General features: G+C 45.2%; 1 protein-coding gene across 1 annotated transcript in view; it reads left to right on the forward strand.

The window, feature by feature from the left end:
• The window catches only part of LOC137535590 (zinc finger protein 208-like), a 269,482-nt gene that overhangs the window by 63,743 nt on the left and 184,005 nt on the right, over nt 1-21,734 (forward strand). The window contains exon 8 of the mRNA XM_068257441.1: nt 4,652-5,964. Coding sequence (XP_068113542.1) covers nt 4,652-5,964 — 1,313 coding nt within the window. The remainder of the gene's footprint in view (nt 1-4,651; nt 5,965-21,734) is intronic.

Here is a 21,734-nt window from a genome sequence, read left to right on the forward strand (position 1 = left end):
AAGCTGATAATGGTCACTGTACATTACTGTACACAGATTGGTCATAGTAGGGGTGACTTAGTGTTACTGGCCTGTAATAAGCTGATAATGGTCACTGTACATTACTGTACACAGATTGGTCACAGTAGGGGGTGACTTAGTGTTACTGGCCTGTAATAAGCTGCTAATGGTCACTGTACATTACTGTACACAGATTGGTCACAGTAGGGGTGACTTAGTGTTACCGGCCTGTAATAAGCTGATAATGGTCACTGTACATTACTGTACACAGATTAGTCACAGTAGGGGGTGACTTAGTGTTACCAGCCTGTAATAAGCTGATAATAGTCACTGTACATTACTGTACACAGATTGGTCACAGTAGGGGGTGACTTAGTGTAACTGGGCTGTAATAAGCTGATAATGGTCACTGTACATTACTGTACACAGATTGGTCACAGTAGGGGTGACTTAGTGTTACTGGCCTGTAATAAGCTGATAATGGTCACTGTACATTACTCTACACAGATTGGTCATAGTAGGGGTGACTTAGTGTTACCAGCCTGTAATGAGCTGATAATGGTCACTGTACATTACTGTACACAGATTGGTCACAGTAGGGGTGACTTAGTGTTACCGGCCTGTAATAAGCTGACAATGGTCACTGTACATTACTGTACACAGATTGGTCACTGTAGGGGTGACTTAGTGTTACCGGCCTGTAATAAGCTGATAATGGTCACTGTACATTACTGTACACAGATTGGTTACACTAGGAGAAGTTAGTGTTACTGGCCTGTAATAAGCTGATAATGGTCACTGTACATTACTGTACACAGATTGGTCACAGTAGGGGTGACTTAGTGTTCCTGGCCTGTAATAAGCTGATAATGTTCACTGTACATTACTGTACACAGATTGGTCACAGTAGGGGTGACTTAGTGTTACCGGCCTGTAATAAGCTGATAATGGTCACTGCACATTACTGTACACAGATTGGTTACACTAGGAGGAGTTAGTGTTACCGGCCTGTAATAAGCTGATAATGGTCACTGTACATTACTGTACACAGATTTCATAAAAAACAGACATGTGACAGCGCTCAAGGATGTTCTGAAATGCAAGCTAACAGAGGTAATGCAGAGTCCCTCTGGAAGTAAAAACATGCCCTTAATTCAAAACAGATGCAAATTAATAATAATTTGCATCTGTTTTGCATTCAGGGCATGTATTTAGTTTCGGAGGGGCACTGCATTGCCTCTGTTAGCTTGCATTTCAGGTGCATCCTTGAGCGTTGTCACATGTCTGTCTTTTTTTTTTTTTATATAAAATGTGTTTACCATTACCATGTTACTCTGCACTGACTGGACACACAGGAGCAGATGGGGGACTCGGAGCATGCTGATCCTGTGTGTGATCATGTTACTCTGCACTGACTGGACACACAGGAGCAGATGGGGGACTCGGAGTGTGCTGATCCTGTGTGTGATCATGTTACTCTGCACTGACTGGACACACAGGAGCAGATGGGGGACTTGGAGCATGCTGATCCTGTGTGTGATCATGTTACTCTGCACTGACTGGACACACAGGAGCAGATGGGGGACTCGGAGCGTGCTGATCCTGTGTGTGATCATGTTATGCTGCACTGACTGGACACACAGGAGCAGATGGGGGACTCGGAGCATGCTGATCCTGTGTGTGATCATGTTACTCTGCACTGACTGGACACACAGGAGCAGATGGGGGACTCGGAGCGTGCTGATCCTGTGTGTGATCATGTTATGCTGCACTGACTGGACACACAGGAGAAGATGGGGGACTCGGAGCGTGCTGATCCTGTGTGTGATCATGTTACTCTGCACTGACTGGACACACAGGAGCAGATGGGGGACTCGGAGCATGCTGATCCTGTGTGTGATCATGTTACTCTGCACTGACTGGACACACAGGAGCAGATGGGGGACTCGGAGTGTGCTGATCCTGTGTGTGATCATGTTACTCTGCACTGACTGGACACACAGGAGCAGATGGGGGACTCGGAGCGTGCTGATCCTGTGTGTGATCATGTTATGCTGCACTGACTGGACACACAGGAGAAGATGGGGGACTCGGAGCGTGCTGGTGCTGTGTGTGCTCATGTGACTCTGCACTGACTGGACACACAGGAGCAGATGGGGGACTCGGAGCGTGCTGATCCTGTGTGTGATCATGTTATGCTGCACTGACTGGACACACAGGAGCAGGTGGGGGACTCGGAGCATGGTGATCCTGTGTGTGCTCATGTGACTCTGCACTGACTGGACACACAGGAGCAGATGGGGGACTCGTAGCGTGCTGATCCTGTGTGTGATCATGTTACTCTGCACTGACTGGACACACAGGAGCAGATGGGGGACTCGGAGCGTGCTGATCCTGTGTGTGATCATGTGACTCTGCACTGACTGGACACACAGGAGCAGATGGGGGACTCGGAGCGTGCTGATCCTGTGTGTGATCATGTTACTCTGCACTGACTGGACACACAGGAGCAGATGGGGGACTCGGAGTGTGCTGGTGCTGTGTGTGATCATGTTACTCTGCACTGACTGGACACACAGGAGCAGATGGGGGACTCGGAGCATGCTGATCCTGTGTGTGATCATGTTACTCTGCACTGACTGGACACACACGAGCAGATGGGGGACTCGGAGCGTGCTGATCCTGTGTGTGATCATGTTACTCTGCACTGACTGGACACACAGGAGCAGATGGGGGACTTGGAGCGTGCTGATCCTGTGTGTGATCATGTTACTCTGCACTGACTGGACACACACGAGCAGATGGGGGACTCGGAGCGTGCTGGTGCTGTGTGTGATCATGTTACTCTGCACTGACTGGACACACAGGAGCAGATGGGGGACTCGGAGCGTGCCGGTGCTGTGTGTGATCATGTTACTCTGCACTGACTGGACACACACGAGCAGATGGGGGACTCGGAGCGTGCTGGTGCTGTGTGTGATCATGTTACTCTGCACTGACTGGACACACAGGAGCAGATGGGGGACTCGGAGCGTGCTGATCCTGTGTGTGATCATGTTACTCTGCACTGACTGGACACACAGGAGCAGATGGGGGACTCGGAGCGTGCTGGTGCTGTGTGTGATCATGTTACTCTGCACTGACTGGACACACAGGAGCAGATGGGGGACTCGGAGCATGCTGATCCTGTGTGTGATCATGTTACTCTGCACTGACTGGACACACACGAGCAGATGGGGGACTCGGAGCGTGCTGATCCTGTGTGTGATCATGTTACTCTGCACTGACTGGACACACAGGAGCAGATGGGGGACTTGGAGCGTGCTGATCCTGTGTGTGATCATGTTACTCTGCACTGACTGGACACACACGAGCAGATGGGGGACTCGGAGCGTGCTGGTGCTGTGTGTGATCATGTTACTCTGCACTGACTGGACACACAGGAGCAGATGGGGGACTCGGAGCGTGCCGGTGCTGTGTGTGATCATGTTACTCTGCACTGACTGGACACACACGAGCAGATGGGGGACTCGGAGCGTGCTGGTGCTGTGTGTGATCATGTTACTCTGCACTGACTGGACACACAGGAGCAGATGGGGGACTCGGAGCGTGCCGGTGCTGTGTGTGATCATGTTACTCTGCACTGACTGGACACACAGGAGCAGATGGGGACTCGGAGCGTGCTGATCCTGTGTGTGATCATGTTACTCTGCACTGACTGGACACACAGGAGCAGATGGGGGACTTGGAGCGTGCTGATCCTGTGTGTGATCATGTTACTCTGCACTGACTGGACACACAGGAGCAGATGGTGGACTCGCACTGGCTGGACAGGTAAGAAGCAATGCAGCAGGGTAGTGTGGCTCTGTGAGGAAGCACTATGGCCTTGTTAGGCAATACAGCCATCCTCCTGCTGTCTCACCACAGGCTGGCTGTCACCAGACACTTCCTCAGCCTCTCAGCACCTTGTGCCGCTATCCAGAAACTGAGGTGAGCTCAGGTGGTGGACAATTGTGCTCGGGGACACACCCCCTGCCACAAGCCCTGGTGATATATAACCATTGTCCATGCATCTATAACAAGTGCGGGGTGGGAAAGGTGGGAGACAGAGTCCTCCTGGCCATAAAGAGACAGAAAAATAAACATGTAATCCTTGGCTGCAGAGTGCCTGGAACCCCTGACCCCTCGCTTCCACTCCCAGCAATAAATCATTGTATGTAAAGGTACCTTGAGGTGAAAGCTGATGTAGAGACATTGCTGGGAATAGTTCCACCAGATGCCCCTGCACCACAGACACATCAGATTTAGTGTTTTGTTTTCCTGTATTCTGGCCTCTAAACCGAGGTGTGTCTTATGGTCCAAAAATATGGTATCAGCAGCTCACTGACCCGCCCTAATGATAATTGCTCCTCCCCTCAGAATTCTCTAACAGGAAGTGATGATGTTTCTTTATTTGCAGGGCGGAGTCCCGGCATCATGAACCTCTCAGAGACTCGTCTCTCTGTATCCACAGACTGTACAATGGATGATGATGTCACTGGACAAGAGTCTCCTGCAGATATCCTGGTGACCCCAAATATTCCCCCAGACTCCCCTCACCTGTCTAACCCTGAGGGGCCTCATACCCAGCACAGCTCTCCCCCTGCTGGAGGGTCTTATTCCTGTTCCAAGTGTGGGAAATGTTTTGTGCGCAAATCACTGCTTGTCAGACATGAGAGATCTCACACTGGTGAGAAGCCCCATTTCTGTGGTGAGTGTGGGAAATGTTTTGCACGTAAATCAGACCTTGTTAAACATGAGAGAACTCACACTGGCGAGAAGCCCTATTCATGTGCTGAGTGTGGGAAATGTTTTGCACATAAGGGAAATCTTAACGTGCATGAGAGATCTCATACTGGGGAGAAGGCCTATTCATGTGCTGAGTGTGGGAAATGTTTTGCATATCAATCGGACCTTGTCAGACATGAGAGAACTCACACTGGCGAGAAGCCATATTCATGTGCTGAGTGTGGGAAATGTTTTGCACAGAGATCATTGCTTGTCATACATCATAGATTTCACACTGGTGAGAAGCCCTATTCATGTGCTGAGTGTGGGAAATGTTTTGCATGTAAATCACATCTTGTTATTCATGAGAGATCTCACACTGGTGAGAAGCCCTATTTATGTGCTCAGTGTTGGAAATGTTTTGCATGTAAATCACATCTTGTTATTCATGAGAGAACTCACACCGGTGAGAAGCCCTATTCATGTGCTGAGTGTGGGAAATGTTTTGCCCATAAGGGAATTCTTAACGTGCATGAGAGATCTCACACTGGGGAGAAGGCCTATTCATGTGCTGAGTGTGGGAAATATTTTTTAGAAAAAGCAACCCTTGTTAATCATAAGAGATCTCACACTGGTGAGAAGCCCTATTCATGTGCTGAGTGTGGGAAATGTTTTGCATGTAAATCAGACCTTGTTAAACATGAGAGAACTCACACTGGCGAGAAGCCCTATTCATGTGCGAAGTGTGGGAAATGTTTTGCACATAAGGGAAATCTTAACGTGCATGAGAGATCTCACACTGGGGAGAAGGCCTATTCATGTGCCGAGTGTGGGAAATTTTTTTTAGAAAAAGCAACCCTTGTTAATCATAAGAGAACTCACACTGGTGAGAAGCCCTATTCATGTGCTGAGTGTGGGAAATGTTTTGCATGTAAATCAGACCTTGTTAAACATGAAAGAACCCACACTGGCGAGAAGCCCTATTCATGTGCTGAGTGTGGGAAATGTTTTGCATGTCAATCAGACCTTGTCAGACATGAGAGAACTCACACTGGCGAGAAGCCCTATTCATGTGCTGAGTGTGGGAAATGTTTTGCACAGAGATCATTGCTTGTCATACATCAGAGATCTCACACTGGTGAGAAGCCATATCCATGTGCTGAGTGTGGGAAATGTTTTATACAGAAATCACATCTTGTCAAGCATGGGAGATCTCACACTGGTGGTAAGTAAGGGTCAGTGATAGCTTTGCCTCTAGTGAACCTGAAGTGGCCACAGCATACTGCTCTCCATCTCCCCAGCATAGCAGGCAGTAGGGGGGATGGAGAGGGGAGTGCAGCAGCCAATAACAGGCTTGTTCAGTTCCGCTTATCCCTATCTCATCACTGGGGAGAAGCTATATTACTGTTCTGAGCGTGGGAAATGTTTTGTATATAAGGGTTCTTTTCCAATGTTTGTTTTATCTCTTGCTACATGCACATGGCAGGATATTTACCCAGAATCCCGAGGACTCTCTCATGCTGCTCACTGCATTGGTCTGTAAAGCATTAAACTCCGTGAACTGAGGTGACGTGATGAGATAAACATGGCTACATAGAGACTTGCAGAAAGACAACATGGAAACTGGAGAGCCAGCAATAGTGCATTATGGGAAGATTATTTTCAGAAGCTGAATGTATAAACATTATACTCACAAGCGAGGGTCAGCACTAAGGCAATCACTGATTGGACGGGTGGGGAGATTAGGCCTGACTCCACTAAGGTTAAGAAGCTGCTCTCTGTAGATAGGAAGAAAAGGGGGACACACCCCTCCCCCGAGGGCGGACCGAAACTGGCAGATAATATATTACCAGAGGCACCGATAATAGGATACTATACACTAATAACCGTTTATATAGGGAGGTGGGGATGGACTTCCCTTCCCAAACTGATCCATGCGTACATAGAGGACTAAGCATTGTTGTTATTATTATTGATTTATGAAGTGCCAACATATTCCGTGGTGCTGTACACAGTAAGAAACAAACATGGGGTACATAATAATACAGGCGGTGGTGTACAGCAGTGTGCACAATACAGAATAGGAGACAACATGTTCCATGGCGCTGTACACAGTAAGAAACAAACCTGGGGTACATAATAATACAGGCGGTGGTGTACAGCAGTGCGCACAATACAGAATAGGAGACAACATATTCCATGGCGCTGTACACAGTAAGAAACAAACATGGGGTACATAATAATACAGGCGGTGGTGTACAGCAGTATGCACAATACAGAATAGGAGACAACATATTCCATGGCGCTGTACACAGTAAGAAACAAAACTGGGGTACATAATAATACAGGCGGTGGTGTACAGCAGTATGCACAATACAGAATAGGAGACAACATATTCCATGGCGCTGTACAAGAAACAAACATGGGGTACATAATAATACAGGCGGTGGTGTACAGCAGTATGCACAATACAGAATAGGAGATAACATATTCCATGGCGCTGTACAAGAAACAAACATGGGGTACATAATAATACAGGCGGTGGTGTACAGCAGTATGCACAATACAGAATAGGAGACAACATATTCCATGGCGCTGTACAAGAAACAAACATGGGGTACATAATAATACAGGCGGTGGTGTACAGCAGTATGCACAATACAGAATAGGAGACAACATATTCCATGGCGCTGTACAAGAAACAAACATGGGGTACATAATAATACAGGCGGTGGTGTACAGCAGTGTGCACAATACAGAATAGGAGACAACATATTCCATGGCGCTGTACAAGAAACAAACATGGGGTACATAATAATACAGGCGGTGGTGTACAGCAGTATGCACAATACAGAATAGGAGACAACATATTCCATGGCGCTGTACAAGAAACAAACATGGGGTACATAATAATACAGGCGGTGGTGTACAGCAGTGCGCACAATACAGAATAGGAGACAACATATTCCATGGCGCTGTACACAGTAAGAAACAAACATGGGGTACATAATAATACAGGCGGTGGTGTACAGCAGTGTGCACAATACAGAATAGGAGACAACATATTCCATGGCGCTGTACAAGAAACAAACCTGAGGTACATAATAATACAGGCGGTGGTGTACAGCAGTGCGCACAATACAGAATAGGAGACAACATATTCCATGGCGCTGTAAAAGAAACAAACCTGGGGTACATAATAATACAGGCGGTGGTGTACAGCAGTATGCACAATACAGAATAGGAGACAACATATTCCATGGCGCTGTACACAGTAAGAAACAAACATGGGGTACATAATAATACAGGCGGTGGTGTACAGCAGTGTGCACAATACAGAATAGGAGACAACATATTCCATGGCGCTGTACACAGTAAGAAACAAACATGGGGTACATAATAATACAGGCGGTGGTGTACAGCAGTGTGCACAATACAGAATAGGAGACAACATATTCCATGGCGCTGTACAAGAAACAAACATGGGGTACATAATAATACAGGCGGTGGTGTACAGCAGTGTGCACAATACAGAATAGGAGACAACATATTCCATGGCGCTGTACACAGTAAGAAACAAACATGGGGTACATAATAATACAGGCGGTGGTGTACAGCAGTGTGCACAATACAGAATAGGAGACAACATATGCCATGGCGCTGTACACAGTAAGAAACAAACATGGGGTACATAATAATACAGGCGGTGGTGTACAGCAGTATGCACAATACAGAATAGGAGACAACATATTCCATGGCGCTGTACAAGAAACAAACATGGGGTACATAATAATACAGGCGGTGGTGTACAGCAGTAAGCACAATACAGAATAGGAGACAACATATTCCATGGCGCTGTACAAGAAACAAACATGGGGTACATAATAATACAGGCGGAGGTGTACAGCAGTGTGCACAATACAGAATAGGAGACCACATATTCCATGGCGCTGTACAAGAAACAAACCTGGGGTACATAATAATACAGGCGGTGGTGTACAGCAGTATGCACAATACAGAATAGGAGACAACATATTCCATGGCGCTGTACAAGAAACAAACATGGGGTACATAATAATACAGGCGGTGGTGTACAGCAGTATGCACAATACAGAATAGGAGACAACATATTCCATGGCGCTGTACACAGTAAGAAACAAACATGGGGTACATAATAATACAGGCGGTGGTGTACAGCAGTGTGCACAATACAGAATAGGAGACAACATATTCCATGGCGCTGTACAAGAAACAAACATGGGGTACATAATAATACAGGCGGTGGTGTACAGCTGTATGCACAATACAGAATAGGAGACAACATATTCCATGGCGCTGTACACAGTAAGAAACAAACATGGGGTACATAATAATACAGGCGGTGGTGTACAGCAGTGTGCACAATACAGAATAGGAGACAACATATTCCATGGCGCTGTACACAGTAAGAAACAAACCTGGGGTACATAATAATACTGGCGGTGGTGTACAGCAGTGTGCACAATACAGAATAGGAGACAACATATGCCATGGCGCTGTACAAGAAACAAACATGGGGTACATAATAATACAGGCGGTGGTGTACAGCAGTGTGCACAATACAGAATAGGAGACAACATATTCCATGGCGCTGTACACAGTAAGAAACAAACATGGGGTACATAATAATACAGGCGGTGGTGTACAGCAGTGTGCACAATACAGAATAGGAGACAACATATTCCATGGCGCTGTACACAGTAAGAAAAAAACATGGGGTACATAATAATACAGGCGGTGGTGTACAGCAGTGTGCACAATACAGAATAGGAGACAACATATTCCATGGCGCTGTACACAGTAAGAAACAAACATGGGGTACATAATAATACAGGCGGAGGTGTACAGCAGTGTGCACAATACAGAATAGGAGACAACATATTCCATGGTGCTGTACACAGTAAGAAACAAACATGGGGTACATAATAATACAGGCGGTGGTGTACAGCAGTGCGCACAATACAGAATAGGAGACAACATATTCCATGGCGCTGTACAAGAAACAAACATGGGGTACATAATAATCCAGGCGGTGGTGTACAGCAGTGTGCACAATACAGAATAGGAGACAACATATTCCATGGCGCTGTACAAGAAACCAAACATGGGTTACATAATAATACAGGCGGTGGTGTACAGCAGTGTGCACAATACAGAATAGGAGACAACATATTCCATGGCGCTGTACACAGTAAGAAACAAACATGGGGTACATAATAATACAGGCGGTGGTGTACAGCAGTATGCACAATACAGAATAGGAGACAATATATTCCATGGCGCTGTACAAGAAACAAACATGGGGTACATAATAATACAGACGGTGGTGTACAGCAGTGTGCACAATACAGAATAGGAGACAACATATTCCATGGCGCTGTACAAGAAACAAACATGGGGTACATAATAATACAGGCGGTGGTGTACAGCAGTATGCACAATACAGAATAGGAGATAACATATTCCATGGCGCTGTACACAGTAAGAAACAAACCTGGGGTACATAATAATACAGGCGGTGGTGTACAGCACTATGCACAATACAGAATAGGAGACAACATATTCCATGGCGCTGTACAAGAAACAAACATGGGGTACATAATAATACAGGCGGAGGTGTACAGCAGTGTGCACAATACAGAATAGGAGACAACATATTCCATGGCGCTGTACAAGAAACAAACATGGGGTACATAATAATACAGGCGGTGGTGTACAGCAGTATGCACAATACAGAATAGGAGACAACATATTCCATGGCGCTGTACAAGAAACAAACATGGGGTACATAATAATACAGGCGGTGGTGAACAGCAGTATGCACAATACAGAATAGGAGACAACATATTCCATGGCGCTGTACACAGTAAGAAACAAACATGGGGTACATAATAATACAGGCGGTGGTGTACAGCAGTGCGCACAATACAGAATAGGAGACAACATATTCCATGGCGCTGTACAAGAAACAAACATGGGGTACATAATAATACAGGTGGTGGTGTACAGCAGTGTGCACAATACAGAATAGGAGACAACATATGCCATGGCGCTGTACACAGTAAGAAACAAACATGGGGTACATAATAATACAGGCGGTGGTGTACAGCAGTGAGCACAATACAGAATAGGAGACAACATATGCCATGGCGCTGTACACAGTAAGAAACAAACATGGGGTACATAATAATACAGGCGGTGGTGTACAGCAGTGTGCACAATACAGAATAGGAGACAACATATGCCATGGCGCTGTACACAGTAAGAAACAAACATGGGGTACATAATAATACAGGCGGTGGTGTACAGCAGTGTGCATAATACAGAATAGGAGACAACATATTCCATGGCGCTGTACACAGTAAGAAACAAACATGGGGTACATAATAATACAGGCCGTGGTGTACAGCAGTGTGCACAATACAGAATAGGAGACAACATATTCCATGGCGCTGTACACAGTAAGAAACAAACATGGGGTACATAATAATACAGGCGGTGGAGTACAGCAGTGTGCACAATACAGAATAGGAGACCACATATGCCATGGCGCTGTACACAGTAAGAAACAAACATGGGGTACATAATAATACAGGCGGTGGTGTACAGCAGTGTGCACAATACAGAATAGGAGACAACATATTCCATGGCGCTGTACACAGTAAGAAACAAACATGGGGTACATAATAATACAGGCGGTGGTGTACAGCAGTGTGCACAATACAGAATAGGAGACAACAAATTCCGTATCGCTGTACAAGAAACAAACATGGGGTACATAATAATACATGCGGTGGTGTACAGCACTATGCACAATACAGAATAGGAGACAACATATTCCATGGCGCTGTACAAGAAACAAACATGGGGTACATAATAATACAGGCGGTGGTGTACAGCAGTATGCACAATACAGAATAGGAGACAACATATTCCATGGCGCTGTACACAGTAAGAAACAAACATGGGGTACATAATAATACAGGCGGTGGTGTACAGCAGTGTGCACAATACAGAATAGGAGACAACATGTTCCATGGCGCTGTACAAGAAACAAACATGGGGTACATAATAATACAGGCGGTGGTGTACAGCAGTGCGCACAATACAGAATAGGAGACAACATATTCCATGGCGCTGTACACAGTAAGAAACAAACCTGGGGTACATAATAATACAGGCGGTGGTGTACAGCAGTGTGCACAATACAGAATAGGAGACAACATATTTCATGGCGCTGTACAAGAAACAAACATGGGGTACATAATAATACAGGCGGTGGTGTACAGCAGTATGCACAATACAGAATAGGAGACAACATATTCCATGGCGCTGTACACAGTAAGAAACAAACATGGGGTACATAATAATACAGGCGGTGGTGTACAGCAGTATGCACAATACAGAATAGGAGACAACATATTCCATGGCGCTGTACAAGAAACAAACATGGGGTACATAATAATACAGGCGGTGGTGTACAGCAGTATGCACAATACAGAATAGGAGACAACATATTCCATGGCGCTGTACACAGTAAGAAACAAACATGGGGTACATAATAATACAGGCGGTGGTGTACAGCAGTGCGCACAATACAGAATAGGAGACAACATATTCCATGGCGCTGTACACAGTAAGAAACAAACCTGGGGTACATAATAATACAGGCGGTGGTGTACAGCAGTATGCACAATACAGAATAGGAGACAACATGTTCCATGGCGCTGTACACAGTAAGAAACAAACATGGGGTACATAATAATACATGCGGTGGTGTACAGCAGTATGCACAATACAGAACAGGAGACAACATATTCCATGGCGCTGTACACAGTAAGAAACAAACATGGGGTACATAATAATACAGGCGGTGGTGTACAGCAGTGTGCACAATACAGAATAGGAGACAACATATTCCATGGCGCTGTACAAGAAACAAACCTGGGGTACATAATAATCCAGGCGGTGGTGTACAGCAGTGCGCACAATACAGAATGGGAGACAACATATTCCATGGCGCTGTACACAGTAAGAAACAAACCTGGGGTACATAATAATACAGGCGGTGGTGTACAGCAGTGTGCACAATACAGAATAGGAGACAACATATTCCATGGCGCTGTACAAGAAACAAACATGGGGTACATAATAATACAGGCGGTGGTGTACAGCAGTATGCACAATACAGAATAGGAGACAACATATTCCATGGCGCTGTACACAGTAAGAAACAAACATGGGGTACATAATAATACAGGCGGTGGTGTACAGCAGTATGCACAATACAGAATAGGAGACAACATATTCCATGGCGCTGTACAAGAAACAAACATGGGGTACATAATAATACAGGCGGTGGTGTACAGCAGTATGCACAATACAGAATAGGAGACAACATATTCCATGGCGCTGTACACAGTAAGAAACAAACATGGGGTACATAATAATACAGGCGGTGGTGTACAGCAGTGCGCACAATACAGAATAGGAGACAACATATTCCATGGCGCTGTACACAGTAAGAAACAAACCTGGGGTACATAATAATACAGGCGGTGGTGTACAGCAGTATGCACAATACAGAATAGGAGACAACATGTTCCATGGCGCTGTACACAGTAAGAAACAAACATGGGGTACATAATAATACATGCGGTGGTGTACAGCACTATGCACAATACAGAATAGGAGACAACATGTTCCATGGCGCTGTACACAGTAAGAAACAAACATGGGGTACATAATAATACAGGCGGTGGTGTACAGCAGTATGCACAATACAGAATAGGAAACAACATATTCCATGGCGCTGTACAAGAAACAAACATGGGGTACATAATAATACAGGCGGTGGTGTACAGCAGTGTGCACAATACAGAATAGGAGACAACATATTCCATGGCGCTGTACAAGAAACAAACATGGGGTACATAATAATACAGGCGGTGGTGTACAGCTGTATGCACAATACAGAATAGGAGACAACATATTCCATGGCGCTGTACACAGTAAGAAACAAACATGGGGTACATAATAATACAGGCGGTGGTGTACAGCAGTGTGCACAATACAGAATAGGAGACAACATATTCCATGGCGCTGTACACAGTAAGAAACAAACCTGGGGTACATAATAATACTGGCGGTGGTGTACAGCAGTGTGCACAATACAGAATAGGAGACAACATATGCCATGGCGCTGTACAAGAAACAAACATGGGGTACATAATAATACAGGCGGTGGTGTACAGCAGTGTGCACAATATAGAATAGGAGACAACATATTCCATGGCGCTGTACACAGTAAGAAACAAACATGGGGTACATAATAATACAGGCGGTGGTGTACAGCAGTGTGCACAATACAGAATAGGAGACAACATATTCCATGGCGCTGTACACAGTAAGAAAAAAACATGGGGTACATAATAATACAGGCGGTGGTGTACAGCAGAGTGCACAATACAGAATAGGAGACAACATATTCCATGGCGCTGTACACAGTAAGAAACAAACATGGGGTACATAATAATACAGGCGGAGGTGTACAGCAGTGTGCACAATACAGAATAGGAGACAACATATTCCATGGTGCTGTACACAGTAAGAAACAAACATGGGGTACATAATAATACAGGCGGTGGTGTACAGCAGTGCGCACAATACAGAATAGGAGACAACATATTCCATGGCGCTGTACAAGAAACAAACATGGGGTACATAATAATCCAGGCGGTGGTGTACAGCAGTGTGCACAATACAGAATAGGAGACAACATATTCCATGGCGCTGTACAAGAAACCAAACATGGGTTACATAATAATACAGGCGGTGGTGTACAGCAGTGTGCACAATACAGAATAGGAGACAACATATTCCATGGCGCTGTACACAGTAAGAAACAAACATGGGGTACATAATAATACAGGCGGTGGTGTACAGCAGTATGCACAATACAGAATAGGAGACAATATATTCCATGACGCTGTACAAGAAACAAACATGGGGTACATAATAATACAGACGGTGGTGTACAGCAGTGTGCACAATACAGAATAGGAGACAACATATTCCATGGCGCTGTACAAGAAACAAACATGGGGTACATAATAATACAGGCGGTGGTGTACAGCAGTATGCACAATACAGAATAGGAGATAACATATTCCATGGCGCTGTACACAGTAAGAAACAAACCTGGGGTACATAATAATACAGGCGGTGGTGTACAGCACTATGCACAATACAGAATAGGAGACAACATATTCCATGGCGCTGTACAAGAAACAAACATGGGGTACATAATAATACAGGCGGAGGTGTACAGCAGTGTGCACAATACAGAATAGGAGACAACATATTCCATGGCGCTGTACAAGAAACAAACATGGGGTACATAATAATACAGGCGGTGGTGTACAGCAGTATGCACAATACAGAATAGGAGACAACATATTCCATGGCGCTGTACAAGAAACAAACATGGGGTACATAATAATACAGGCGGTGGTGAACAGCAGTATGCACAATACAGAATAGGAGACAACATATTCCATGGCGCTGTACACAGTAAGAAACAAACATGGGGTACATAATAATACAGGCGGTGGTGTACAGCAGTGCGCACAATACAGAATAGGAGACAACATATTCCATGGCGCTGTACAAGAAACAAACATGGGGTACATAATAATACAGGTGGTGGTGTACAGCAGTGTGCACAATACAGAATAGGAGACAACATATGCCATGGCGCTGTACACAGTAAGAAACAAACATGGGGTACATAATAATACAGGCGGTGGTGTACAGCAGTGAGCACAATACAGAATAGGAGACAACATATGCCATGGCGCTGTACACAGTAAGAAACAAACATGGGGTACATAATAATACAGGCGGTGGTGTACAGCAGTGTGCACAATACAGAATAGGAGACAACATATGCCATGGCGCTGTACACAGTAAGAAACAAACATGGGGTACATAATAATACAGGCGGTGGTGTACAGCAGTGTGCATAATACAGAATAGGAGACAACATATTCCATGGCGCTGTACACAGTAAGAAACAAACATGGGGTACATAATAATACAGGCCGTGGTGTACAGCAGTGTGCACAATACAGAATAGGAGACAACATATTCCATGGCGCTGTACACAGTAAGAAACAAACATGGGGTACATAATAATACAGGCGGTGGAGTACAGCAGTGTGCACAATACAGAATAGGAGACCACATATGCCATGGCGCTGTACACAGTAAGAAACAAACATGGGGTACATAATAATACAGGCGGTGGTGTACAGCAGTGTGCACAATACAGAATAGGAGACAACATATTCCATGGCGCTGTACACAGTAAGAAACAAACATGGGGTACATAATAATACAGGCGGTGGTGTACAGCAGTGTGCACAATACAGAATAGGAGACAACAAATTCCGTATCGCTGTACAAGAAACAAACATGGGGTACATAATAATACATGCGGTGGTGTACAGCACTATGCACAATACAGAATAGGAGACAACATATTCCATGGCGCTGTACAAGAAACAAACATGGGGTACATAATAATACAGGCGGTGGTGTACAGCAGTATGCACAATACAGAATAGGAGACAACATATTCCATGGCGCTGTACACAGTAAGAAACAAACATGGGGTACATAATAATACAGGCGGTGGTGTACAGCAGTGTGCACAATACAGAATAGGAGACAACATGTTCCATGGCGCTGTACAAGAAACAAACATGGGGTACATAATAATACAGGCGGTGGTGTACAGCAGTGCGCACAATACAGAATAGGAGACAACATATTCCATGGCGCTGTACACAGTAAGAAACAAACCTGGGGTACATAATAATACAGGCGGTGGTGTACAGCAGTGTGCACAATACAGAATAGGAGACAACATATTTCATGGCGCTGTACAAGAAACAAACATGGGGTACATAATAATACAGGCGGTGGTGTACAGCAGTATGCACAATACAGAATAGGAGACAACATATTCCATGGCGCTGTACACAGTAAGAAACAAACATGGGGTACATAATAATACAGGCGGTGGTGTACAGCAGTATGCACAATACAGAATAGGAGACAACATATTCCATGGCGCTGTACAAGAAACAAACATGGGGTACATAATATTACAGGCGGTGGTGTACAGCAGTATGCACAATACAGAATAGGAGACAACATATTCCATGGCGCTGTACACAGTAAGAAACAAACATGGGGTACATAATAATACAGGCGATGGTGTACAGCAGTGCGCACAATACAGAATAGGAGACAACATATTCCATGGCGCTGTACACAGTAATAAACAAACCTGGGGTACATAATAATACAGGCGGTGGTGTACAGCAGTATGCACAATACAGAATAGGAGACAACATGTTCCATGGCGCTGTACACAGTAAGAAACAAACATGGGGTACATAATAATACATGCGGTGGTGTACAGCAGTATGCACAATACAGAACAGGAGACAACATATTCCATGGCGCTGTACACAGTAAGAAACAAACATGGGGTACATAATAATACAGGCGGTGGTGTACAGCAGTGTGCACAATACAGAATAGGAGACAACATATTCCATGGCGCTGTACAAGAAACAAACCTGGGGTACATAATAATCCAGGCGGTGGTGTACAGCAGTGCGCACAATACAGAATAGGAGACAACATATTCCATGGCGCTGTACACAGTAAGAAACAAACCTGGGGTACATAATAATACAGGCGGTGGTGTACAGCAGTGTGCACAATACAGAATAGGAGACAACATATTCCATGGCGCTGTACAAGAAACAAACATGGGGTACATAATAATACAGGCGGTGGTGTACAGCAGTATGCACAATACAGAATAGGAGACAACATATTCCATGGCGCTGTACACAGTAAGAAACAAACATGGGGTACATAATAATACAGGCGGTGGTGTACAGCAGTATGCACAATACAGAATAGGAGACAACATATTCCATGGCGCTGTACAAGAAACAAACATGGGGTACATAATAATACAGGCGGTGGTGTACAGCAGTATGCACAATACAGAATAGGAGACAACATATTCCATGGCGCTGTACACAGTAAGAAACAAACATGGGGTACATAATAATACAGGCGGTGGTGTACAGCAGTGCGCACAATACAGAATAGGAGACAACATATTCCATGGCGCTGTACACAGTAAGAAACAAACCTGGGGTACATAATAATACAGGCGGTGGTGTACAGCAGTATGCACAATACAGAATAGGAGACAACATGTTCCATGGCGCTGTACACAGTAAGAAACAAACATGGGGTACATAATAATACATGCGGTGGTGTACAGCACTATGCACAATACAGAATAGGAGACAACATGTTCCATGGCGCTGTACACAGTAAGAAACAAACATGGGGTACATAATAATACAGGCGGTGGTGTACAGCAGTATGCACAATACAGAATAGGAAACAACATATTCCATGGCGCTGTACAAGAAACAAACATGGGGTACATAATAATACAGGCGGTGGTGTACAGCAGTGTGCACAATATAGAATAGGAGACAACATATTCCATGGCGCTGTACAAGAAACAAACATGGGGTACATAATAATACAGGCGGTGGTGTACAGCAGTATGCACAATACAGAATAGGAGAAAACATATTCCATGGCGCTGTACAAGAAACAAACATGGGGTACATAATAATACAGGCGGTGGTGTACAGCAGTGCGCACAATACAGAATAGGAGACAACATATTCCATGGCGCTGTACAAGAAACAAACATGGGGTACATAATAATACAGGCGGAGGTGTACAGCAGTGTGCACAATACAGAATAGGAGACAACATATGCCATGGCGCTGTACACAGTAAGAAACAAACATGGGGTACATAATAATACAGGCGGTGGTGTACAGCAGTATGCACAATACAGAATAGGAGACAACATATTCCATGGCGCTGTACACAGTAAAAAACAAACATGGGGTACATAATAATACAGGCGGTGGTGTACAGCAGTATGCACAATACAGAATAGGAGACAACATATTCCATGGCGTTGTACACAGTAAGAAACAAACATGGGGTACATAATAATACAGGCGGTGGTGTACAGCAGTGTGCACAATACAGAATAGGAGACAACATATTCCATGGCGCTGTACACAGTAAGAAACAAACATGGGGTACATAATAATACAGGCGGTGGTGTACAGCAGTATGCACAATACAGAATAGGAGACAACATATTCCATTGCGCTGTAAAGAAACAAACATGGGGTACATAATAATACAGGCGGTGGTGTACAGCAGTATGCACAATACAGAATAGGAGACAACATATGCCATGGCGCTGTACAAGAAACAAACATGGGGTACATAATAATACAGGCGGTGGTGTACAGCAGTATGCACAATACAGAATAGGAGACAACATATGCCATGGCGCTGTACAAGAAACAAACATGGGGTACATAATAATACAGGCGGTGGTGTACAGCAGTATGCACAATACAGAATAGGAGACAACATATTCCATGGCGCTGTACAAGAAACAAACATGGGGTACATAATAATACAGGCGGTGGTGTACAGCAGTATGCACAATACAGAATAGGAGACAACATATTCCATGGCGCTGTACACAGTAAGAAACAAACATGGGGTACATAATAATACAGGCGGTGGTGTACAGCAGTGTGCACAATACAGAATAGGAGACAACATATTCCATGGCGCTGTACAAGAAACAAACATGGGGTACATAATAATACAGGCGGTGGTGTACAGCAGTATGCACAATACAGAATAGGAGACAACATATTCCATGGCGCTGTACACAGTAAGAAACAAACATGGGGTACATAATAATACAGGCGGTGGTGTACAGCAGTGTGCACAATACAGAATAGGAGACAACATATTCCATGGCGCTGTACAAGAAACAAACATGGGGTACATAATAATACAGGCGGTGGTGTACAGCAGTGTGCACAATACAGAATAGGAGACAACATATTCCATGGCGCTGTACAAGAAACAAACATGGGGTACATAATAATACAGGCGGTGGTGTACAGCAGTATGCACAATACAGAATAGGAGACAACATATTCCATGGCGCTGTACAAGAAACAAACCTGGGGTACATAATAATACAGGCGGTGGTGTACAGCAGTGTGCACAATACAGAATAGGAGACAACATACAGAGTCCATACTGAATACTGACATCCAGCATTTATTCCCCTTAACAAATCATTAAATTAATGTACACAAAAATGCCACAGGGCCCTGGGATATACAAGACTGCCATAGGGCCCTGGGATATACAAGACTGCCATGGGGCCCTGGGATATACAAGAATGCCACGGGGCCCTTGGATATACAAGAATGCCACGGGGCCCTTGGATATACAAGAATGCCACGGGGCCCTGGGATATACAAGAATGCCACGGGGCCCTGGGATATACAAGAATGCCACAGGGCCCTGGGATATACAAGAATGCCACATGCCCTGGGATATACAAGAATGCCAGGGGGCCCTGGGATATACAAAACTGCCACAGGACCCTGGGATATACAAGAATGCCAGGGGGCCCTGGGATATACAAGACTGCATTCTTGTATATCCCAGGGCCCCGTGGCATTCTTGTATATCCCAGGGCCCCATGGCATTTTTGTATATCCCAGGACCCCCTCCTGGGATATACAAGACTGCACGGGCCCTGGAATATACAAGAATGCCACAGGGCCCTGGGATATACAAGACTGCACGGGCCCTGGAATATACAAGAATGCCACAGGGCCCTGGGATATACAAGACTGCACGGGCCCTGGAATATACAAGAATGCCAAGGGCCCTGGGATATACAAGACTGCCATGGGGCCCTGGGATATACAAGAATGCCACGGGGCTCTGGGATATACAAGAATGCCACGGGGCCCTGGGATATACAAGAATGCCACAGGGCCCTGGGATATACAAGAATGCCACGGGGCCCTGGGATACACAAGACTGCCACGGGGCCCGGGGATATACAAGAATGCCACGGGGCCCTGGGATATACAAGACTGCCACGGGGTCCTGGGATATACAAGAATGCCACGGGGCCCTGGGATATACAAGAATGCCACGGGGCCCTGGGATACACAAGACTGCCATGGGGCCCTGGGAAAGCAAGCCCTGTATCTAACACAGCAGCGGATTACTGCTACAGTGAATGCTCTTTATGAAAGAATCCCCATTAACATTTAGAATCTGTTTAAAAAGCGCTATGGGCAAATATTCCAGTATAGGGATGATAAGAAAGAGCAAATTCCGTTCCTCCGAAATTCGCGGATTCCGCCAGCACTGAATTCCGTCGCTATGAAAATTCCGCCTGATTTTTTCGCAATTCCGCGGAATTCCGGATTCAAGCGGAAAAATTAAAATAATCGCAAATGTTACCTTGTTTATGCTATATGGTAGCCCATAGACCCTATTAACTGTTCCATTAGTCCTTTTCCTCCCTCCTCCCTTCCTTCCTTCCTCCCGGATGGAGGATGGTCTTGTCTTTCAGGGAATTGTAGGATTTCAACAGCCAGCTTACATACCTTGGCTGGGAATAGAACCCAGGTCTAGCGCTCGGTAGGCTGCTATCAACACCATTATACCACCAACACTACATGCTGAAACTTCTTGGAGCAGACTTGCTTCCTCCCTCCAAAAGACACACATACATCCCCATAAAATCATTCAACAGCAACTGCGTGCACAGTCTTTGTGGTACACAGTCCCTGTGGCACAATTGGTTAGCGTGTTTGGCTGTTAACTGCAAGGTTGGTGGTTCAATCACACCCAGGCATGGCCTTGCCTTTTGTGTTCAACAGTTGTCCGAAGAGAACCCC

Source organism: Hyperolius riggenbachi, chromosome 10, assembly GCF_040937935.1.
Source record: "Hyperolius riggenbachi isolate aHypRig1 chromosome 10, aHypRig1.pri, whole genome shotgun sequence".
NCBI lineage: Eukaryota > Metazoa > Chordata > Amphibia > Anura > Hyperoliidae > Hyperolius > Hyperolius riggenbachi.